Below are 25877 nucleotides of genomic sequence, written 5' to 3' on the forward strand. Positions count from 1 at the left end.
TTGGTCTTATTGTGTGGGGAAACATCCTGGAATGGAAAGAGTTAAAGGACATCTACCTGTGCTATAAGAATTCCAGAGACACAAGACAAGAAGATTTAGGTCAAAGTATTTTGTGTCGTGCAATCCAATTGAATAAGACACACTTTTCCTTGATCCAAGATCCCTGTCCTCTATAGCATGAGGTTATTGATCTATTCTTGTTACAACACCCCAATCTTTGCCCTTCTTTCTGATCTTTAAATGCAGTTGGCATCCTTACAATACCATAGGAATACAGGCTTGAAGTGGTGATACATTATTTACCTCTTTTGCTACGTCATCTGGGCAGATATTCTTCGGGAAGTCCGGTGAGATTTTTCATTTTGAGAGCCTCATCCACCATCTCTATATAACTATTAATTACACTTTTCATTTCAAGTGTAAATGGATCAAAATCTTTCTGCCTCAGACCGGATCGTTTGAAGTTTCCATCCTTTTGAGTTTCGACGCATAACAGTCTGTCATCTGACACAATGACATTCAGGAACTCCACCATGCTCTTTAGCTGCTGCAAGAGGTTTCTCTTCAAGTCTTCATAGTGAACTACCAGCACTCGATTGCAATACCTCAACCAATCCAAAGTATGGGAGGCCCACCAGGAGGCATATGTGTTTACAAATTCTGGCCATTCTGCAGAGAAAAAGTTTGAACTTTGTTCAGTAATTTTGCATATCAGAATGTGGAGCTGCAATTCTCCCTTTTTGGCTTACTTAACCCATTCTGCAAATCTATCAGTAACATTTTGCTCAAAGCTTCTCCAACGGGGCAGCTGGTTGTGTGCTGCTGACTGTCAGCTGAACCAGGCAAGGTTTAACGTCACAACCAATGCTGAATTAGTGAGCCTCGGCTGGGGTGGTTTTCAAGTTGCTACAATTGGCCATGGCTCCCCATTGCTAAGGAAAGGAAATATTCACCTGAGTTTCTGCTGTGAAATATCAGCCATCTACTTCTGCAAAAGCTAAGGTTCAACCCATTACTTCATCCATCAGCAAAATTGCTTACTTTCATCTTTGCAGCATTGCCAGGCTCTGTTCCCCACTGTTGCTGAAACCTCATCAATGCTTTCATCATCTCGTGACTCAACCACCCTTAATTCCTAGGGCTCCACTCCATAGAAGGGCATAGCTTCCAGCCATCATTCTACCTTGATCCCTGGCTCCTGGGGCTCCACCTGCACAGAAGGGTGGGGGGGGCCTGATCCAGTTTCAGTGTATCCACCCGACAGGAGTCAGGAATTTCTCAGCCGCATCCTTGCTTCTTTGTGTGAAAGGGGTCATTGCAGCTGAACAACTTCAGAAATTTTAAAGGGAAGTGTTGAATTTAAATTGGCCACTTTTCCAACCCAACAATCAATCACTCTGCCTTTCAAAAACTGCCATTTGCAGCTTGTATTATGTTGCCCAGTTCTCCCCGGATCTGATCCACACATGCAATATCCTTGCATCATACTTTACATGGGGCACTGGAGGTAGATGTGGTGGGATTTGAGTGGATATTGTCATCCCATCTATTCTGATGATACCTCCATGGAGGGGATGGGAGCAAGAATATACGAACATAGGAGCAGGAGTAGGCCACTCAACCCTTCGAGCCTGCTCCGCCATTCAACAAGTTCATGGCTGAACTGATGACTCCACATTTCCACCTGCCCCTGATAACTTTTCACCCCCTTGCTTATCAAGAATCTATCTACCTCTGCCTTAAAAATATTCTAAGACTGTGCTTCCACCGCCTTTTGAGGAAGAGAATTCCAAAGACTTACGACTGTCTGAGAGAAAACATTTCTCCTCATCTCTGTCTTAAATGGGTGACCCCTATTTCTAGATTGTCTCACAAGGGGAAACTCCTTTCCACATCCACCCTGTCAAGACCCCTCAGGATCTTATATGTTTCAATCAAGTCGCCTCTTAGTCTTCTAAATTCCAGCGGCTACAAGCCTAGCCTGTCAAATCTTTCCTCGTAAGACAGCTCGCCCATTCCAGGTATTAGTCTAGTAAACCTTCCCTGTACTGCCTCAATGCATTTACATCCTTCCTCAAATAAGGAGACCAGTACTATACACAGTACTTCAGATGTGGTCTCATCAATGCCCTGTATAACTGAAGCATAACCTCCCTACTTTTGAATTCAGTTCCCCTCACGATAAACGATAACATTCTATTACCTTTCCTAATTATGTGCTGTACCTGCATACTAACCTTTTGCGATTCATGCACTGGGACACCCAGATCTCTCTGCATCCTCTCACCATTTAGATAATATGCTTCTTTTTTAGCTGAACTTCCCAACATAAAAAACAAGGGATGGAGACCAATATTCCCTTTAAGCTGTATGGCTGTGTGGCTCTGCAGCAATCCACAATGTACAGTGTAGTGAAACAAGCTGGCCACACACAACCAACATTCCCTTTGTGAGCAAACACAGCCATGCCGTAATCTTAAAGGGACCGCACAGTGCACCAAACAGGCTGCACACAGCAAAGAAAATTTAGAGGGGGCATTGATGGAGACCCATTTACCAGATCCAGCCCCAAATTCTGGCCAGCCCATCCAGACCCAGATATAATTTCCAATGTTCTATTGGCTGGCCTTGTGACCTCCACTCTCCACAACCCCCATCTTGTTCAAAACTCTATCACTTGCACTGTGTCTCTACCCTGGCTCCCTGTTCCCCCCAATTGTTTGTCATAAATAAAGATCCTCGTCTTCATCTAGAAGTGTCTCTATTTCCCCAAACTCTTCAGCCTTATGTCTCCTGTTATATTCCCTCTGGTCATTTAACCTTGGCCTTCTGTGTATCTTCCATTCCTTTCCCTCCACAATCAGAGGCACAACCTTCAGCCATTTCAACTATATCTCTTGAACTCCCTCCCTATACCCAACTAGCACTCTTTTTTTATTTCTGTACCTTTAAGACTCCGCTTGGAGGATGGGCCTGAAAATTAATTTCTCTGGCCGATCTGACACCTCATAACTCCCTCACCAAGACTCTGTGCCCATCCCTCTCTTCCTCTGTGAAGCACCCGGGAACTTTTTCTGCACTAAAGGCTCTATACAAATGCAAGTTGGTCGGGGTGACTCCCCTCAGAGTTTCCTTCACTCATTTCAGGAATGTCCTAGCCTTCACCCAGTGCTTGGGAACTCACCAACTATCAAATCACAAACAGAAAATGGCATCCAACCATTCCAGACACAGGACATTAGCGCACCTAAGTACACTGCCACTACACAAAAAAACCTTTCAAATGTGTCGGTGATCACTGACATGACAAGAATTAGGTCTGCAATGTTTAACTGTGCTGGATATTGTCCTCCTCGTTCTTTTGTTGAAATCTATTCAATTGTTAAGGGAAGAATGTGCCATTTTACCTTTGCTCTTCCAGTGGCGTTCAGATGCATATCCCAGATGACCAGCACGCTTTCTATTAAACTCTGCCATCAAAGCCTTGTAAGGGTTTCTGATCAACAAGATGGCCGCATCAAATGTTTCTATTTCTCTTTTCCCACTCTCATGAGTTTTTATACAGATAGTCCGGCCACTTTTCCAGTAGTCCTTTTCCCCTTTGAAACCTAACAGAAGGAAACAGAACTTAGCAATACCATTTGAGCATTGGACAGCATCTTTATGTATTCTATCCTATTAAATTATGCACAGCTTATTCAAATCAAGCTAAGGTTTTAATTTCTTTGGTTTCAGGGCTAATGCTCCCATAATTGCTTCTTACACATGACAGTTGCAAATGCCTTTATGTTGCTGGACTAATCCTACTTTGACTGTTGCATGTGATCAATCCTAACTGTAAGTCTATTGGGTGCTGTTCATTTTGTGATACAATGCCAAATGCATTCAGATTTCATAAATCTAAAAACAAATCAGTCGGCTGCAAGAAATAATTATAACAAAATAGTTTAAAAATACCAGTTCGAAAGAAGATTAGGCACTTAGTTTAAAAGACATATAGACACACAGAATGGTTAGATAAGCTCACACTGTCTTATTGGTATCTGAGTCAGATTCAATTTCAAATCATATCGTCATCTGGTAATATATTTTTCTGTGAATGATAAACAAATAAGCTGCTGAATGTGTGTTATTCAATTGATGTGCTCAGGGATTGACAAAAATCTGTATAGTCAGATGGAACTACAAATAGAAGTGTTACATCTGTAGTGTTTAGACTTCAATTACCCAGACGACATTGATATACTCAAAGCTCTATCATAAGAACATAAGGAATGGGAGCAGCAGTAGGCCATTCAACCCTTTGATTCTGTTCTGCCATTCAATAAGATCATGACCGATCTTCTACCTCAACTCCACCTTCTTGCAGTATTCTTATATCCCTGGATTGCCTTAGCATCCAAAAACTATCAATCTCTGTCTTGAATGTATTCAGTGACTGAACATCCACAACCCTCTAGGATAGAGAATTCCAAAGATTTGCAACCCTTTGAGTGAAGAAATTTCTCCTCATCTCAGTCCTAAATGGATGTTCCATTATTTTAGAAGGTACAGACAGGGGAAACATCTTCCCAGCATCTACCCTGTTAAGTCCCTTAAGAATTTTATATTTCAATTAGATCACCTCTCACTCTTCTAAACTTCTGGGAATATAGGCTTGGTCTACTCAATCTCTCCTTATAAGGCAATCCCCTCACCCTAGGAATTTGTCTTGTGAGCCTTTGCTGCAGTCCCTCATAGGAAAGTATATCCTTTCTTAGGTAAGGAGACCAAAACCACAGTACTCCAGGCGTGGTCTCACCAATGCCCTATATAATTGTACTAAGACTCCTTTGCTCTTACACTCCCCCATTTGTAATAAAGGCTAACATACCACTTGCTTTCCTAATTGCTTGCTGTACCTGCATGGTAATTTTCTGTGATTTGTGTGCAGGGACACCCAGGTCCCTCTGAATGCCAACATTTCCCAGTCTCTCACCATTTAGAAAATATTCTTCTTTTCTATTTTTTCTACCAAAGCGGTAACTTCACACTTCTCCATATTATATTCCATCTGTCACATTCTTCCCCATTCACTTAACCTGTTTATATCCCTTTGCAGCCTCTTTGTGTCCTCTTTACAACTTACTTTCCCAACTAACTTTGTTTCGTCAGCAAACTTGGATACATTAGACTCATTCCTCTCATCTAAGTAATTGATTATAGATTGTAAATAGCTCAGGTCCAAGCACTGATCCTTGAGGTATCCCACTAATTATAAACTGCCAACCCAAAAATGACCTGTTTATTCTTAACCTCTCACCCTTAATCCATGCTAATATATTACCTCCAATCCCATGAGCCCTAATTTTGTCTAATAATTTCTTGTGTGGCATCTTACTGAATGTTCTGTGAAAGTCCAAATACACTACATCCAATGGTTCCCTTTATCGACCCTGCTGGATACAACCTCAAAAACTCTCAACAGATTTGTCAAACATGATTTTATTTTTCATAAATGCATGGTGACTCTATCCAATCAGAGATGATACCTTAACCCATTTGTTGTATTAATTTAGATGTAGGTTTAAGGAAAGTGATTTTCAAGTAGAGTAAAATCAACCTTAAATGAGAAACACTCGCCTGAATTTTATGTTGTTGTCGCCGTAATCGGCACCAGCCATAATATATGCCAGCCCACATGCGCGGGTTTTACTCCACAGAGCTGCCACGATATTATACGAGGCGGCTCATTTACATGGTTGGGGCGGACCTCACACCACCACCCCCCCCCCCCCACCCAATGATGTGGAGAGGGCAGGCAATCCGTCCCCGACAGTGGCATCCGGCAGCACTGCACAGGCACTGGCGCCACTTTTAAAGAGCTTCCAGCCCTTACATTTAATTTAAATTTTTAAATGGACATTGCCTTCAAATTTATTCAAAATAATTAAATAATGTTCCCAGCCCCTCTCCCACCCCCCTACCCCCCAATAACCTTACATTTCATTCCTTGCCCTCTCCCACCCCTCCCAAATTCTTACCTTGTCTATCTGACCTTCCCCTGCCCCACCCCCCCACCAAAGTTCAGAAACTTTTACCTTTACTCCTTTCCATCACCTCCTAGACTAATCAGGTAAGTTTGACCCCACTCCCCTCCCCCCCTGCACTGATATACTTACCTCCTCCCCACCTCCCCTCCAGTGTTTCACCTTATAACGCTAATCGTAGAACCGATGGCGCAGGGATGCCAGCCACCAACCGCAATATCAGAGCGTGACCAGTTAAGTCATTAATTCCTCAATTAAGATTGATTAACATATTTAAATGTGGATGCCGTCGCCAAGCGGCGGACGGGGTGGCCGCCACGAGGTCTCGCCGCCACCAATACGGGGCTGGACCTTCTCGGTGTCGAGGCCCATGGCGGGCCTCTCCCGAAAATCTCAATTTGTTTTTACATTTCTCTAAAGTGTTAATCAAATAACAGCCATGACTGCCTCTGCACAACTAAATGTAATTGATTGGAATTACTAAAACTGGTGAACAATTAAATGCTGTAAGTATAACTTATGAAAATGTTATTTTCCCCATGAAGCTTTGGACACTATGGCAGATGACTCTCTAAAGCTACAACTTTACCTTGTAGCTGTTACAAGTAGTTGTTGAATAAATAGTAAGGCAAAGAATGTTAATTGTATATTCATTGTGTTTCAATTGTATGCAGGTGGTGGACATTAACTGTGCATTCACTTAAGCCCCTGATAAGTAGACACCACCAGAAGTCTGCTTCTTTCCATAGCTATGTCCGCACCCAGCTGTCCCCGGAGAGAGAGCATGTGGTGTCCGCCGGTACACTTGAGGCCTTCTACGATCAGTGGGCACCAGAGGGACTGCAGTGTATCATCACCACTGGGAATGACATTTTAGTTTGATTTAGTAAAGTTTCCTTTATAGTTTTTCTTGTTACTGTTTATTTCTGGTGCCCCTTCAACAAGGATATTTAGCCCCTTTAAGTTAGTTTCAAAAGAGGTATAAATAGATACCAACAGACAACCTGCCTCTGTTCTGTGGCTACGTTAATGCCTGGGTGTCCCTGGAGAGGGTCCATGCGGTGTCAGCTGGTACACTTGAGGCCTTCCGCAACCAGTGGGCGCCGGAGGGCATCATTACCACTGGGAATGACATTCTAGTTTGACTTAGTCAAGTTTCCTTCATAGTTTTTCTCATTAACATACATCACTGGTGCTCCTTCAAGAGAGATATCTAGTTCCTCCCTTTAATTTGCTTGATTTTCAAAAGAATACAAATTGACACTGCCAGACCATCTGCCTCTCTTCCGCAGATGCGTCCATGCCCAGGTGTCCCTGAAGAGGGAGCACGCGGTGTCCGCCAGTACACCTGAGGCCTTCCGTGACCAGGTGGGCACCGGAGGGCTGGAGTATATCATCACCACTCGGAATGACATTTTAGTTTGATTTAGCTAAGTTTCTGTTACAGTTTTTGTTACTGTATATTACTGGTGCCCCTTTATTAGGGTATCTAGTCCCTCTCTTTAAGTTACCATTTGTTTTCAAAAGAGGTATAAATAGACACCAACAGACTGTCTGCCTCTCTTCTGCGGTTACATCCACGTCCAGATGTCCCTGGTGTCATGATCATCTAGTTCATGGTTTGTATTAATATTTTGAGGTCACTTTTATTTTTGGGAAAATTAAATGTGTAGGTGTAAAATAGTTGAAATTCTAGAATTTAAACAGGTTGCAGGACCACCCAAGCAATTTATTTCAAAGGCCTTTCCATGTGTGCTTACAAGGACAAAGTTAGAGAGGTGAGAGCCATAAAACAGCAGGTGGACTTGGTTAGTTGGGGAGCTGTAGCCAGAAGGTCTGGAAGGAATTGTCCTGTCATTGTTAGCAGTATTAGTTATTCATGTGGATATCTGAAATCAAAGAGATGTTTTGGAGTAAAGGTAATTAGCTCAAATTATGATCTGGGACAGCCCACATTGCTACAAAGATAGATGATACAGATGGTCAGATGTTTTATCTCTGTGCTTACTCACAGACAGGCAGTTGGTTCAGAAAGGCAGTTGGCTTTGAAAGCAGCTGGACTCAGGAGCAGGAAGGCCATCAGGAATGAGGGGTGTTTCTGATTTGAGTGGGGCCCGTGCTCGGGTTGGGGTAATCAAGATTTGTGAGGTGTTGAAAGAGAGCTGGAGGGTTGTCTAGCTGAGGGAGAATCCCCAGGAAATCACATACCTCAGAAAATAGCCAAGAAATTAAGGAAAATCGAAGTGAATTCCTACAATCATGGTGGACTTTGGAATGGTCCCAGGAGAAGGGAATGAACCAACAAGATCCTGTAAAGTATAAGGGAACTCTTGGGGTGGAAATAAAGGTCAAACAGAGCATTCTGTTGAGATTTAGAGTTTAAAGTATGCGTCTTCATGTTCTATTAGGATTTTAAGTTTAAAGTATAAGTGATTTCAAATTGTCATGTTAAGTTAGTAGCGTTTTGTTTTATTTAACTCTTGTAAAGATTTTTCATTTACAATATGAAATCTTGTGGTGTAATTCTTTCAGTAATAACTGGGAGTTTGAATTTCTTTTAAGAAACTTTACTGGTCTCTAATATGATTGTAACACAGGAGCGGCAGCACACGGTGTCCACCGGTTCGCTTGAGGCCTTCCACACCAGAGGGACTGGAGGGCATCATCACCCTTAGGAACGACATTTTAGTTTGATTAGTTAAGTTTTCAATAAAGGTTTTGGGGTTTTTGTTACAGTTTATTAATAATGCTCCTTTCAAAAGGAGCACAGTCCCTCCCATTATATTAGTCTCCAAAAAGAGATACCGCCAGACTGTCTGCCTCCCTTCTGCAGCTACATCCATGCCCGGGTATCCCTGGAGAGGGACCACACAGTGTCCGCTGGTATGCTTGAGGCCTTCCACGACCATGGCACTGGAGGGACTGGCGTGCATCATCGCTACGGGGAATTACATTTTAGTTTGATTTAGCTAAGTTTCCTTCAAAGCTTTTTTTTGTTACCATTTATTACTGGTGCCCCTTCAATAGATGTGTTTAGTCCCTCCCTTTATATTAGCATTGGTTTAAAAAAAAAGTATAAATGGGCAATGGAGGGACTGCAGTGCATCATCACCCTTTGGAATGACATTTTAGTTTGCTGGCTAAGTTTCCTTTCAGGTTTTTGGGATTTCTTTATTACATTATATAAATGGTGCTCCCCTCAGAAGGGACACATAGCTTCTCTGTATTAACAACCTCCCAGTTGGTCCAAAAGAGGTATAAATAGATACATTCTGTGATTAATGGGCACCGGAGAGACTAGAGTGCATCATTACCCCGAGGGATGGCATTTTAGTATGATTAACCAAGTTTCCTTGAATGTTTTTTGGGGGGTTTTTGGTCACAGTATAAATGGTGCTCCCTTCAGAAAGGGCACTTAGTTCCTCTTTATTAACAACTTCCTGATTAGTCCAAAAAATAAATAGACACCTCCATGAACGGCAGGCACCAGTAGAGGAGTTGCCCAGAGTGCAATATTACCCCCAGGAATGTTATTTTAATTTGAATTCTTAAACTTCCTTTAAAGTTTTTGTCTTTACTGTATATTGGTGGCAATAGAGGCACTTGGTACCTGCTTTTAAGTTACATTTAAGTTCAGAAATAGTATAAGTAGACACAGACTAAAAGTGTGGTTGTTGGGTTGGAGGTGTATGCTTGTGATATGTATCTCTGTAAATAAATATAAATGTGTGTAAAAATTGGCTCCAGTTCTACCCTTCACTAACTAGCATTTTGGAGCAGAACAAAGAATAATACATACCCTTGTTATAAAGGGTCCCATCAAAATAATAGCTTCCAGTGTAGAATCCGGTAGCATGTTCTATCAAATGCCGTGCCCATGTATTTCCAGCACCTGGAAAGCTGGAGAGAGCAACCATTACCTTCGTTTTTGTAGGCAGGAACTTCCTATCTGTACATCTGGTGTCTAGAAAAGAAGTGGAGGTCTATGAAACCTGTTATAATTCCTGATTTTTTTCAATATAGTTTCATTGTAGACAGGACTATAACTCAACTGGATTGGACATTTTAGGTATAGTTTGGGAATAAAAAAAATTCCATTTCATTTGAATCCAATCTGAATGATTTGGATGAAGATAAGATTGCAAGTAAATTGTTCTGCACATGGGCAGTGTTGTACTTTGTCCTATTTGTTTATCTCTAAAATTATGCAATCCTGTAAGAACATATTGTACAGTTGCATATTCTGCAGATCTTGGGTGAAAGGAAATAACTAAATTATTATTAGTTTTCTCTTTTGGTTAATTATATATTTTTTTAGTCTCCCTAGTGGTCTTTGATGCTATACCACTGTGGTATGAATCTGTCATGGATCAATCAATGACAACTTATTTCTATTCCAGTCGTGAAGCTTCATGCAGTTTGTTTTCTGCAAATTTGTTTTGATTTTCTTTCTCACTGAACCTGGTTTGAAATTCAGATTTTCAGCATGGATAATTCTCACTTTGGGATTTAGGATCTAGAGTCAGAAGTCTTCCTACTGAATTTTCTTTAGATACTCCATCCATTTAAAAAACGATTATCTACACCCATCTGAGATTTACCAAACAGTTCATTCCAAAACGGAGAAAATATTTCCTTCTGATTCCCATCTATTTTTTGCATTTCTATAAGCATTCCCATTTTTGCGAATTATGATGAAAAATTAATTTGAGTAAAAGTGTTGTAATATTAGCAGAGCATGAATAATGTTCATGTGTTAATATTTACGGCTTGTTACATAACATTACATTACGTAACGATTGTTATGTATGAGCTCACGGAGCACTTGGAAGGTGAGCATTCAAATTGAAAAATGAACATTTTAATCTGCTCTGAGCTGAAATTTCCGAGTTTAGCGAAGAGAAAGATTTGGAAGTATCACCACAGCAGGTAATAATAATCAACAACACAGATGAATATATATATATATATATATATATTTTATTGAACTTAGTTGAGTGAGCATGAAAAGTTTCCTGCACCAGATTGGAAATTGAGGATCGACAGGTCAATTGAAGGATGAGATTGTCAGGTCATGTCCTTCAATCAAACTGTAGCTCCTCAATTTTCTGCTACACTACACACAACCGTTCATTATTGTTATTTTATCAGCCTTCAGATTTTGATGGAAAATCTTACTCCCCCTTTACTTTCTTGGCTGCTTAATTTCCATCATTGCTTCCATCTGTCAACGGAATCAGGGACTACGCACTCGCTCACTGCCGCAGTGGAGGATTGTCATGCAAGAGTACCCATGATGGTGCCAAAATATCCTCTTATCACATTCAAAACTGCGGTGCCCAGACAATCAGAACAGTGCACTTGGCCAGGGTATGATTGAATATGCAATACTTTCATCCAAAGATTACATTGCAATAGATTGGATTGAAAGGAACATTTTGTAAAGCAGAATTGGGTTTTAATTAATTCCCACTCGATAGCTTTTGGGACATTTTATTCCTCTGCACATATATGCTGCTTAGAAAATAAAGAAAAACACAGAATAGAATACTTAAATTCCAAATCAAAGTTCAAAGTAATTTGAATCAGCCCAATTGGGACCAATGCAGAGTCGTGTGTTGGATTTGGTGCTTGTCCTGACTAGGCAGACAGCGTGCTGTCTTTCGTGCAAACCCTGGAGAGTCATGTTGCACAATTTGCTGGTGTGTGGACCATGCTTAATGTGTCTTAAAGTGGATTTTCTATCTAGCTATGATGCGTACATGTCAGCATACCAGCATTCAATACATTAAAAAAGGTAATAAGTGCCACACAGAATGAATTGTACATTAGCAAATATAGTAATTGTGGATATCATCACAAATTACACCTAAAACAGGAATAATCGGTGAGGTGAAGGTACCATAGTAAATTTCCCCCCATCCCAATTTCTCAACTCACTCACTTTCGCCTGAAGACATCTGAGGGATTAAACACCAACAGGAAATCTATATCTCAGTTAGGAGCCATCTTTCTTAAATGGTCCCAGACAATGAGTTAGGGCATGGGGGTCAAATGACAGCCCAGTTTGACCTCACCTTCACTAATAAGCACCTTTCAACAAAGGTCACCAAACAGCAATGATGAGAAGGAATACTGGTTGTTTATCCTCCACTCCTTGGTCCAAGAAGATTGAGGCTAATTGAAGTGCCCTTGCCATACCCTGGCTGAGACAGAAATATAGACATGTTCACAGAGGAGGAGGCTGTTACACCTTCTTCCCTGTGCTGAATTTAGGTCCCTTCCTGAGGCTGATATTATGTAGAATGACTAACTCAGCACAGATCAGGGTTTGTAAATTTGTCCTTCCTCAACATAACTCATTATCCTAATTTTTAAAACAATCCAGGGTGAGATCAGCGAGGTTTTAACACACTCAAAACCCATTCTCTTATAGAGAGTTAAAATCGGGCCTACATGGCCTCTCCGTTAATTAGTTTCTAAGTCCAGAGACTGACATTTTAAAGTCACAGTATTTTTACTACTCTTTTGTGACCTGAATTTTCTTTAAAATATGTATAAAACTGCAGAACATTATCACAGTCCTGTATGGATTCTTCATTTAAGGTTTTTTAATTTCATGTTTTCCTCCATTTTTCTTCTATAGCTAATTCATAGCTAGACGCATGTATGAAGAGTTAACAAGGGGGTGGTTGATATTTAGGGTTAGACTTTTCACTTTTCTGACCCAGGTTCAAAACCAGCATAAACTGTTATGTAAAAGGCTCCTCTATCTTCTGCCTGTACGGGTATTTTATGAAATGAGTTTGAGCAGTCTCAATCTAAAACCTAGTGAGCATCAGACCCTAATTTGGCATCAAATGTTACTCAGAGAGGTCAAAGGATGGCCTCTGGGGAAAATGGAAACATGTCCCATTAGTACTCAACAAGTAGGTACTTTTCTGAGATTGGGGCTGAAGAACATTATTGATGGTCCTTGAATCTGTACATAAAAGCAGTATTATATCTGACCTTAAAGCACTCAATGACAACATTTAGAACTCATACTGGATAGTGTCCCATTCCCTAGTATTAATATTGCTTTAAAATTCACACGCATATGCAAAACGTAATGAAAAAACATTTAAAAAAGAATCAATGTATTCAAATACATTGCTGATACGCGGGTACATATCTATTAGTTGAATTTATTAATCTGACCAGAACAAAAATATATTACATTTAGGTTTCAAATCAATGCGTCACTGTAAAGCCATAGAATGTGATCTTCCAGATTTACCTTGAACAGGAGTCTGATAGATAACACAATAATTTTCTTCTCCTAAGAACCCTGTTGTAGTGTCACTTGACAGCTTTCCACAGAGTTGGTCGTTCACAATGTCATGAAGTGTGAAGTGAGTTGTGGCAAATCCACAGTAACATTCTGTCCTCCTGATGACAACGAGGGGAAACTCCTGTCAGGGAAAATTACATGAAATTGTGACACAAGTCCCTGAATCTCTTTTTAAGCTCGTATCCTGCATGTTGATGTGTCTGTACTGTCAACTGAGGAAGAATGTTCTTCCTTCTTTTGTTGACTGAACATTGCAAAATAGGTCAATTATATTGTACTCCCCAAATTACCTCAGTAAAAAAGGATTGGTGCACTGTGCTCTTTTCAGACCTTAGCTTTCAAAGGTGATAAGATTATGTGCACTCAATAAATTCAATGCATATCTTATATAAGGTGAACTGTATGCATATACATGCTGACTGAATCTGAAGTCTGAAGAAATATTTAATATCATAAAAATGATACTTTAACACATTTGCCTTTAGGCAAAATATCTTAATACAATGAAATATTACCTAAAAATGACTGTTGGTGATATTAGTGGATGATTGCTTAATGCTTTTGCATGATATTCTTCTGTGTGCAAGACCCCACTCATAGGATGCACAATACATCATGTTAAGAAGTAGCCTCATTTCACATTTGCTAGTCCTGAATCAGTTGACACACTTCCATTACAGTTTTCCTAGTTAGTTAGATTGGTTGAGGTTACCCATTGCCATACCGTTCTTATCTCAGGATATAAAATACTCATCTCCCTTTACCTAAGGAATTTATGGCTGAGCCTATTCCAGGCTACCAAGAATATTTTTTCATTCTTTCATGGGATGTGAGCATCAGAGGAAATGGCAGCATTTGTTGCCCATCCCCAATTGGCCTTGAGAAGGTGGTGGTGAGCTGCCTTCTTGAGCCACTGCAGTCCATCTGGTATAGATACACCCGCACTGTTGAATTTATATACACGAGCTTGACCACAGCTGGAGTACTGAGTGCAGTTCCGGGTGCCGCACTTTAGGAAAGATGTGAAAGCATTGGAAAAAGTGCAGAAAAGATTGAAGAGAATGGTTCCAGGGTTGAGGAACTTCAGTTATAAAGATAGATGGGAGAAGTTGGGACTGTTCTCCTTACAGAAAAGAAGGCTGAGAGGTGATTTGATAGAGGTATTCAAAATCATGAGGGGTCTGGACAGAGTAGATAGAGAGAAACTGTTCCCACTCGTGGAAACTGTTCCCACTTGAGAACAAGAGGGCACAGATTTAAAGTAATTGGCAAAATAAGCAAAAGGGACATGTGGAAAAACTTTTTCATGTAGCGAGTGGTCAGGATCTGAAATGCACTGCCTGGGAGTGTGGTACAGGCAGGTTTAATGGAGGCATTCGGGGGGGGAAATCAGATTGTTATCTGAAATGACAGAATATGGAGGGCTACAGCGAGAAGGCAGGGAAGTGGCACTAGGTGAATTGTTCATTCGGAGAGCTGGTGCAGACACAATGGACCGAATGGCCTCCTTCTGTGCTGTAATGATTCTGTGATTCTATGATTCTGTAATTCTGTGCTGTTAGGAAGGGAGTTTTGAACCAACAATGTCAGAAAGTTGATTTACTACCTAATTCCAGCACAGGCCAGTCATAGAATCATATAGCACAGAAGGAGGCCATTTGGCCTATCATGCCTGTGCTGGCTCCCTGAAAGAACTACAATTAGTCCCACTCCTGCACTCTTTTTCCATAGCTCTGCACATTTTTCCTTTTTAAGTATATATCCAATTCCCTTTTGAATTTTACTATGGAATCTGCTTCCCCCATCCTTTCAAGCAACGCATTCCATATCAAAACAGTTCTTTATCTAACAGCAAATATGGTCATTTTAAATATTCTACATTTTTAATGCTTAAGAAGCTGTTACTAACACTAGCAGTACTACAAAGAATAAAACACTACAACATGGACGCGGTGGGCCGAAGGGCCTGTTTCTATGCTATATGACTCTATTCGCAAGTATTGAAATGTGCATTGTCTGAAATCACTAGTATAGACTACAAATATTTTGGCAGGCTCCTGAAATTATTGTGTAAATATTCTGAATGGTTATCACTGAAACAAAATATTAAAAACAATGGAATAAATTATCCCTGCATTTCACACTTTAATCAATAAAATCATCTGTATGGGATGAATATTATCAGCGGGCTGAGAGCGGCAGCCTTCTGACATGGAAGTACCGCTGCACAGCCCCCACGATATTACGCGCGGGGGCTGATTTAAATAGAGGGGGCGGAGCGACCGCCCCCAATGATGTAGAGGGGGCGGAGCGGCCACCCTCGATAATGTAGAGGGTGCGGCCGCAACGTTCATGGCAATGTGCCACTGCGCAGGTGCCGGTGCCATTTTTAAAGGGCTTCAAGCCCTTAGCAAAAGCATTTTTTTTAAAATATGTAAATTCTGCTCCCATCGTCGAGTGCGGCAAGGCCAGCACGAGGCTTCGCTGCCGCCAGCAATATCAGGCCGGGCCTTCCCGTCGTCGAGGCCCATCGCGGGTCTCTGCTGGAGGCATTTTCCGGCCCCTCGCCACAACCCCTGACATCAGGGGGGCTGTAAAATCCAGCTCTTGCATTTATATAGCGTCTTTCACGGCCTGAGAACATCCCAAAGCACTTTACAGATAATAAAATACTTCTCAAGTGTAGTCACTGTTGTATTGTAATAAACATAGCAGCAATGTGATAATGACCAGCTAACATATTTTTTAGTGATGTAGGTTGAGGGATAAATATTATCCAGGACACCAGTAATAAATACTTTGCTCTTCTTCGAAATAATATCATGGGACTTTAACGTCCACTTGAGACAGGGCCTCTGTTTAATATCTCATCCAAAAGACAGCACTACCAACAGTGCTGTGCTCCCTCAGTAATGCCCTGGAATGTCAGCCATGATTTTGTGCTCAAGGCTTTGGTGTGAAGTTGAACCCGCAATCTCTGACTCAGAGGTGAGAGTGTTATCGCTGAGCCACAGTTAACACCTGATAAGAGATCAATTGCCACGGAGTTGACCTTATGATCAAAGTCATGAAAGGAGCCCATAGGTTCACTATTTAATGCCTTCATGTTGATATGACCGAGGCGGGAGGAGTGCACTGTCTTTTCTAGTTCCACTTTTCCACAGGTCACAACATATATTTAAATGTTTACCCGGTTACCGATACAGCCAACCATATACCCTATTTTTACATCCCAGAATAAAATACACCAACCAGGTTTCTTTAATAAACAACAAAACTATCAGTTTATTATAAAACAAGACTTAACCAGTAACAAAGCAAAGCATTAACACACAGATCGAAATATGAAAGTTCCGTTTTTAAAAATTCCCCAATTACACTCACACACACTGGAACAAAACACACAGAAGTTCTCTCTGCAGAGGTCTGTTACAAAATAAAAGACAAAAAAAAAGACTACTTTGCCCAATACTTGCTAATTCTTGATGGAAAAGAAAGAGAAGATATGGAAGGAAGTCAGTTGTCCCTTTTTTGGTCTGGTGTCCGGGTATACGGAGACGGGTCACTGGGATCGTTTCAGAAGCAGTCTGTTCTGGAGATGTCAAATATTTTCCTAGTAGGCTTTCCAGGAGAAATGTGGCATTAGGGTTTACCACCAGTACACACTTGAATCACAGGATTTTTTTCAACTTATCAGGAGCAATGCAGCACCAGGAATTTTAGCTCTCCCACACTGGGAGCTGTATTTTTCAAGCTTGCTGCCAATCTCCGCAGTGAGCTTCAAGAGCGGTGCACGCACGCACGAGATGTGCGCCGTGGAGCCGCCACCCTATTTCACACAACGGCTCATTAAAATGGAGGGGGCGGAACGCCCGCCCCCTATGATGTAGAGCCCTTCAGTGAGTATTACATTTTTAATGGTCCCACCAACTGAAAAAACAAGTGAACTTTTAATTGCACTTATAATCCTCTCCCCCAACCCCCAATGAGTAATTGATATACAAATTGCATTCTCACCCCCCATAAAAAATTTTCTCCTATCTCGAACTATCCTTCCCGAACTATACTAACTTTGACCCCCAACCCCTTCCCACTATCTCCGCATTGAATAGAAAGAGTTTTCCCCACTCCCCCCACCCCGCCATGAGAACTTCACTCCTCCTGCCTCGTCATCAGTGTTACGCCTTGGATCTGGGAATTCTGGAAACCATTGGCTTGGGACAGTCATTGCTACAAGATAAGTCATTAGTCATTCATTAAAATGTATTTACATATTTAAATTAAGTCGCCGTGCAGTGGGTGGGGTGGGGATGGGGGTGGGGTGGGGTCGCCACGAGGCCTCGCTATCATAAATGAAATGGAGCAGGGCCTTCCCGGCGTTGAGACCCATAGTGGGCCTGTCCCAGAGTCATTTTTTGGGCCCCCTGCATCAGAGGGCTGGTAAAATCCAGCCCTGGATCTTTGCAGGATTTCTTCAAAGTGTTAGAGTCGGTGAGCTAGGCACTTTCCTTTTTCCTTGGCAGGAAAACACCAACTGTCTTCAAGTAGTTCACATCCCAACTAAACTGAAAACAATGTCCAAACCCCAAACAGAGAGTCGACCTCCTGACTTCCATAAACCTTGACGTGGCTTTTCTGTAACCATTTTTCCCCAGGTCACCAAGGGTTCTGTTGTTTACTGAGCCCAAATCACATGACTTCCAGCACAGGTGGCTTTTCAAACAACATCACATTGGGGGGGCACATTGGCGCAGTGGTTAGCACCGCAGCCTCACAGCTCCAGGGACCCGGGTTCGATTCTGGGTACTGCCTGTGTCTGCGTGGGTTTCCTCCGGGTGCTCCGGTTTCCTCCCACATGCCAAAGACTTGCAGGTTGATAGGTTAATTGGCCATCATAAATTGCCCCTAGTATAGGTAGGTGGTAGGGAAATATATAGGGACAGGCGGGGATGTGATAGGAATACGGGATTAGTGGAGGATTAGTATAAATGGGTTGTTGATGGTCGGCACAGACTCGGTGGGCCGAAGGGCCTGTTTCAGTGCTGTATCTCTAAACTAAACTAAATCACAAATGTCCCCTTGGTGAACCTGGTAAAAAAAAAACACATCCATGGAATCCTTTCAGCTTTAACATAAGCCCTCAAAAAATAAAATATTGAAAAAATGGAAGCACTTTCGTAACAATGTGCTTTCTGCAGAATTGCCAACAGCAGCATTTTCAAGTAAAAAAACAAGGTTGAAAGCATTCATCCAAAGAAAATTCAGCTGACCTCAGGCCACAATTGCAATCAAACATCTACTTTGGCCCCAGTGCACACAGATAAGGAATTGCTGCGGTGGGACCACTGAATCTCATAGTGATAGCGTGGAATCTCCAGCAAGATATCAATGTGGCATCCCAGACTAAATGCCAAAAAAGAACACAAAATGGAATGTTATCTTGGCTATCTATGCTCTTCACTTGATTAATTTTTCACTGCAAATTACTTTTGGGAACATACAGGTTTTGCAACACATTTCAAATGGGCAAGCCAAAAATCATTTAACTCCTTATTCAAGGTGTCCTTCAAAAAGAAAGAAATAGAATTGGCTTTGCAAGATCCACAATTGGTTTCCAGCAGGTAAGATTCGATGTCATTTCCTCAGCACCTCTGCTTACATTTTATATCAATCCCCAATATTGATGACTCACTGTCATGAAGGGAGTGAGAACACAGACATAACCAGTAATCTGGCAGCTACAGCATTGCTAATAGAATTTTGATTCCTCTCTTAATTCATAGGTGCTGCAGATAGAATCAAAATGCACAAAGTCCTGCTGACCCCAGTGTAACAGATGTTCAAAAGAATCTTTTGATCGCACTTCTGATCATATGCTTTATAACATCATAGAATCAAAAAATGATTACAGCACAGAAGGAGGCCATTTGGCTCGTCGTGTCTGCACCAGCTCTCTAAGATATTTTCATAGGTCTCACAGCTTGGATAGAGTACTCACCCATCTACCATTTAGACTGCATTCTCTGGGAGGTTCTAAAACAAGGGGCAGGATTTTGGATTGGGAGCAGTCACCCAGCAGTGAATTTCCCTGAATTAACCAATCAGTGGCCAGAGGGTGAGCTCGGCATCCAATTAAGGATGACAGGCAGCTCTCAAAGTTGAAGGACCAATAGGAGGCCCTCCAGCATGGAAGGAGCTACAGACCGCCATTGCAGGAAAAGAACAGAGAGGGCGCCTTCAACTTGAGGAGACCTCACAGCAACTTTTAAAATCTTTGTATTAAAAAATGGCCACAACTGCTGGGCCACAATTGTGGAGGGGCAGCCACTCCATCTGGTGACCTGTGGCCACAGCTGTGATCAGGTAGGTAGGGAGGGGTTCAAAGCCTGCCTGGAGTGCAGGCCCCCTGGTCTGCTGCCTCGAGGTAGCCGGCTTGTTCCTGATGCTGCAGGGGGCCCGCAGGCTGACTGGAAAATTCCTGTCGGTGTCTGATAATTGGCTTTAATTGACCTTTTGCTTACCTTAATTGGCTACCTGCCGCTTGTGGGTGGGTAGTCTTTCGACCCCCTGATCCTGCCTTCAGGAAAATGGGGGTGGAGTGGTGGCAGCAAACCAGCACACCGACCAGCTGCACAAAATTACTCACCCACCCACCTCTATTCTCGCCCCCATATCGGGGCAAATATTCTGCTCAAGAATTGAATAAAAAATGTATTTTCCCACTTGCTTTTATGTATCAGCAGGTGGAAGCACTAATTATCAAGGCTTCTGATAAATCTTAATCATCAGCAAATTCAACTTCAAAATTCAACCTCGATCTAACTTGTAGACTATGGCCCCTTAGTCCTAGACACCCTAAACAGTGGAAATAGTTTATTTCTATCCAAGCTATCTGTTCCCCTTAATATCTTGAAAACTTTGATCAAATCACCCCTTAACCTTCTAAATTCCAGGGAATACAACCCTAGTTTCTGTAATCTCTCCTCATATTTAACCCTTGGAGTTCCGGTATTAGTCTGGTAAATCTATGCTGCACTTCCACCAAAGTTGATATATCCTTCCTAAGGTGTGTTACCGAGAACTGTGCTCAATACCCCAGCTGTGGCTTAACCAGGGAGTTGTATAGCTGAAGCATGGCTTTTACCCCGCCCACAACCCCTGCCCCCCTTATTTTCGATTCGAGATACAGCACTGAAACAGGCCCTTCGGCCCACCGAGTCTGTGCCAACCATCAACCACCCATTTATACTAATCCTACACTAATCCCAAATTCCTACCACATCCCCACCTGTCCCTATATTTCCCTACCACCTACCTATACTAGTGACAATTTATAATGGCCAATTTACCTACCAACCTGCAAGTCTTTTGGCTTGTCTTTATGTTCTTGTCCTTTAGATATAAAAGCCAACATTGCATTAGCCTTTTTGATTATTTTCTGCACTAGCTCATAACATTTTAATGATCTCTGTGCCAGGACGCCCAAGTATCTTTGGACCTCCACTGTTTCTAGATTTTTACCATTTAGAAAGTACCCTGTTCTATCCTTTTAAGGTCCAAAGTGGATGACTTCACACATGCCTACATTAATATCCATTTACAACAGTTTTGCCCATTCACTTAATCTCTCTTTATCATTTTAAGCTTCCATCTACACTGCTTAAAATGCTACCTATCTGCTCTTGCATCTGGCAAAAGAGGGTGAAAGGCAGAGGGACAAGGCAGAGAAGATGCAAAAATGGAATGTTAAACTTGCAGCTTATGAATCATTCTCTCCTGGCAACTTTAGTATAATTCCAGTAGTATTTTTTAAAATTCATTTGTGGGATGTGGGTGTTGCTGGCTAGGCCAGCATTTATTGCCCATCCCTAATTACCCTTGAACTGAGTGACTTGCTAGGCCATTTCAGAGGGCATTTTAAGAGTCAACCACATTGCTGTGGGTCTGGAGTCACGTGTAGGCCAGACCAGATAAGGACAGCAAATTTTCCTTCCCTCAAGGAAGGACATGAGTGAACCAGATGGGTTTTTACAACAATGAACAATATTTCATTAGACTAGCTTTTAATTCCAGATTTATTAATTAAATTCAAATTTGACCATCTGCCGTGATGGGATTCAAACCCATGATCCCAGAGCCTTAGCCTGGGCTCTAGATTACTAGTCCAGTGGCATCACCACTACACCACCACCTCACCTGTGCAAATGCATACCTCCGGAGAGTATCAATATTCATTCTGAGCTGCAAATCTCTACATCATAGACCCAAATAAATTTGTATTTAACCACAGCACACATTACTTTTGCCAACTCTAATGGTAAAGTTTTTTTTTACTGATTTTCTGTTTCCACTACATAAAATGTCTTCAGAAGGAAACTGTCCTGATCTGTTAATGTTTCAATATCAATATCAATATTCCCACTACTACAGACAATCTTGCAAATACTTGAGGAAGTAATGATCATTTCAATCATTAATAAATTGTTTGCCTGTGGCCTTTAAAAAGATGAACAATATATGAATATACATCTGTTTCCAGAGGTATGGGGCTAAATTGTGCTTTGCACTGCTGCCCAGATGCAACAACCGTAACTTTCTGATAAACACAACTAGGTCAGTAAAGGGTCATCAAATGCAGATTCCCCCGTACAGCAAAGCATGTGGCCAGCTGTACTTTCTGAAATAACTGCAGATTCTAAAGTATCATTCTTTCTTCCAATATTTTCCCCACTTCTTACAGTTCCTTATGTTGAAGCGGATAAACCATCGGAGGCAGCAGCCGTCCGACACTTCACCAAAGTTGACAGCATTCATGTGCAAATGCTGGCTAATCTGCCATGGAAAGCAGTCCAGCTGAGCTCAATCCAGTCCTTATACAATGTCCACACGTGTCATTTTCAGCAGGGAACTTGAGCCCTGGTTAAGGCTTCCTCTCCATAGCTAACTGATATACTGGCCAGTTTTAGCAGCCCCAAGACAGCCTCAAATCAGATCGGCTAACACGGCTGAGCCTGGCCTGCATTAACCGACTCACTCAAACATCAGGGGAATGTTAATGCATGTTAGTTACACCTTTAACTCTGCCCCAAAAGTTAACTTTAAATTGAGAGACCTGATGCTATTTTCATCACACATTGTACTATTAAAATTACTTTCCTTTTGTTCATCTGAAAACATTCTAGATTTGAGAAGGAGCTGGAAAGACTGAACTCTAGGTGTGGCTCCATTATGATGCTCAGATTATAATTATGTTGGTATTATGACCCACACTTAACCTCCAGTCCTGCAGCAACTTACATTTCAGATTTAAAATCTAATTGCATTAGACGTATAGTTGGACAGCTGTTATTATTTTGCTAAGCCATTTTGTAAATGAAGCCCATATAAAATAAATGCAATTCCATAGAATAGAATTATAATGTATCAGTAATTAATATACAGAAGTACCAGTGAAAGTCAACAACTGGAGCATGTAACCACACTGAGAGTGACTGCAACAACAAATAAAATTTGAGGCAGATAGAAATAGAAGGCAAGAACAGCAGAAATAAAGTGCAGAAATATCAATCTACTTTCCACAGAGTTTAGTGTTGAGCCATGGCTCAGCTGGCATTGCTCTTGCCTCTGAATCACAAGGTTCTGGGTTCAAGTCCCACTCCAGGATCTACGTGCAAAAATCAAGGCTGATACTCCATTGCAGTATTGAGGGAATGCTGCACCGTTGGAGGTGGAAACTTGCAGAGGAAATGTTCAACTGAGGCCCCACCTGCTCTTTCAGGTAGGCCTTTAAAAAAATCCTGTGGTTCTATTTTGAAGCAGGGGAGTTATCCAATATATATCCCTCAATCAACATCACAAAAACAGATTATGAGGTCATTATCACATTGCTGTTTGTAGGAGCTTGCTGTGTGCAAATTGTCTGTGACGTTTCCTATGTCACAATGGTGACTACACTTCAACAGTATTTAACTGGCTGTAAAAAGTGTTACATAAATGCAAGCCTTTTTTGACATACTGTTATGAACGCTGGATTTTGTAGCATGATTATGTTTTAAAAATCACAATTTTTTAAAAGTTTAAGATGGAGTCGGTGAAGTCAGGTGACCTCATATCAACTCTGCTTAAAGAGAAGACAGAAATCTTGGTTACCAGGACAACAGAGAACCCAGGTGGAATTTTATGCTCTCCTCCGCAGCGGGTTTGGAGGTGGGGAGAGTGTAAAATCAGGTGGGATGGTGGCGGGGCTCCCCCCCACCCCGCCACCCCGCCACCATCCCACCGCTGCCAAAATTTAGTCTGGGGCAGGAAGGCCTGTGTAAGGGCTTCCCGCCCCACCATCGATTGAGGCCCTCAACTGGGCAATTAAACCCCAATTAGGGGCTTCTTTCCGCTACAGCTACAATTACCCCTGTCGCCACACAGGAAGCATGGTAGGAAAAACCCTGCAGGCTGCATCCCAGCTCTGGGATGGAGGGGCATGTTAAAAGGCACTTATTGCCTGAATGAGTGACAGGGCATCGGGAATGGGGAGCCTGCTGAGGGCCAACCCCTGCCCTTACTATAAGCCCCCTCCCGCCTCCCCACCCTGTGAGACCCCTCTCGCCCTGACCTACCTAAAACTTGGCTCTAGCGATGCACCTCGGCCTCCAGCTCAGTCGTCTCCAGAAGCAACCTCCACCTTCGCAGTGGTGCTGCAGCTGCCGGCCTCTTGATAGGCCAGCAGCTCATTATGGGCGAAACTTTTGGCGGCACGGTCCTAGATCCTATGGAAGGTCCACTGCTGTCTACTTAAGTGCCTGATTGGCACTAAATTTGGTGAGCCTTCCGGAGAAAAGGCAACGCGGGGATCTCAGCTTCTGTTTCTCCCAATGTCGAGACCCCCGCTGCCGGGATAAAACTCCCCACCTCAGATTAAAGACGTTTTTGGAAAGCAGAGACTGCTGGGATATAACACCTGAAGAACAATTGGTTTCACCTTCCCAGACTTTCAGATCATTAACAGCTGGAATTTTTTGTTAGCAGGGAGGCCCCGCCCATCAGACGAAAAGTCAGTGGCGAGCCCGTCTCACCAGGCCTGGGGATTTTTCACTTCCCAGGCCCTTAATTGGTCTTGGGCAGGACTTCCACCTCCTTGAGGCAGGAAGTCCTGACTCATGGAGCTGCCGGCCAATCAGTGGACAGGCAGCTCTTAGTCCCAGCAGTGCACTGTGAGCGGTGGCCACTGATGGGACTACACCCAGCCATCGGAGGCAAGAAGAAGGACGGCCCAGGAAGGTAGGTTTTTAGGGCCTCGCCGGGGACAATCGGCTGGGCAGCGGTGAGGCAAGTAGGGGTCGGTTAGGGGGGGCGGGTGTAAAATTGCAGTGGGGGCGGGACGGAGTCGGGAATGGCCACCCCCCTCACCTCCCACTCAATTTTACACCACCCCCACCCCCTGCCACTAGCCCACTCATTTGGGGGCTGTAAAACTCCATCTATGGAGTCAGTGACTCTGACAGTGCAAATATGAATGACAGCTGCTAACATCTGGAAACAATGATAAGCCCAGGTGCCTCTACTGTAGCCAGGCTTGTGGGCTTTGCATATTGGAAAAGGACAACTGGCTATTGACTTTTGATTCCAGATAAATTCAACAGATTTTCTGAAGACAGAGGCTATAAGTAACACGACCAGCGGTGGCAGCCTCGAGGGAGACAGAGAGGGAACACCTGCACTCAGAGGACTGATACAGTGAAAGGCTGCAAAGAATTGAACCTGTTTTCAAAGGTGAGGTTTGCGGAGAAGTAATAGACCAACAGGATCACCAGGAATTGCCTTATTCACGGACATCCAGATAAAAAGTGCTCAGAGAAGTGAACAAAGAGGGTATTGACTTTGAGAAAGGTTTGGGAGATCCAACCTGTTGCAGCCGGGGAGTGGTTGGGACTTTTAACTGCAAAGATTTCACCATCAAGGAGGACTATGTAACTTATAAGTTTGGCCTGAGGTTTCCAAATATTTTACTAAGTAAAGAAAAACTGTTCTTTGTAATTTGGGGTATCAGCTACTTACAAAGCACTATTTAGTTAATGGGGATTTCTTTTAGTTTAGTTGTTATAATAGAAGTCTTAAAACATGAAATCTTGTTGTGTAATTCTTTAAATTGTTCTGGAGGGTTCATATCTTGTATTTTAATGTTAATCCTCTCACTGAGGTCGTAACAATACAAATTTGAAAGGAAACTTTACTTTAGGGGAAGTTCAAGGCATTGTGAAAGTTAACCTAAGATAATAAGAACTTTACTTCTACATCAGACCTAAGTAAGAATGGGCTGAATTTTACATGGTGGCATGGGGGCGGCGTAAAATTGAGCGGGAGGCTCCAGGAGGCCTACGCGCCCTGCACCTGCCTCCAGTCAACTTTACGGTGGTGGAAGGTGGGGGGGGGAGGAAACAGCCCGCCCGCCTGAGGCCAATCAAGGCCCTTAAGTGGCCACTTAATGGCCCTCGCCCACCTCCAGGGGTATTTTACCCGTG

At 42.4% G+C, this 25877-nt stretch overlaps 1 protein-coding gene across 1 annotated transcript in view; it reads right to left on the bottom strand.

Moving 5' to 3' along the window:
- The window catches only part of LOC137346507 (sialate:O-sulfotransferase 1-like), a 188760-nt gene that overhangs the window by 107689 nt on the left and 55194 nt on the right, over positions 1-25877 (bottom strand). The window contains exons 5-8 of the mRNA XM_068009975.1: positions 13309-13483; positions 9829-9993; positions 3408-3608; positions 304-669 (exon numbers count right to left, since the gene is read on the bottom strand). Of these exons, the coding sequence (XP_067866076.1) occupies positions 317-669; positions 3408-3608; positions 9829-9993; positions 13309-13483 (894 nt within the window). The 3' untranslated portion in view covers positions 304-316. The remainder of the gene's footprint in view (positions 1-303; positions 670-3407; positions 3609-9828; positions 9994-13308; positions 13484-25877) is intronic.

Source organism: Heterodontus francisci, chromosome 30 (assembly GCF_036365525.1).
Source record: "Heterodontus francisci isolate sHetFra1 chromosome 30, sHetFra1.hap1, whole genome shotgun sequence".
NCBI classification, from domain to species: Eukaryota; Metazoa; Chordata; class Chondrichthyes; order Heterodontiformes; family Heterodontidae; genus Heterodontus; species Heterodontus francisci.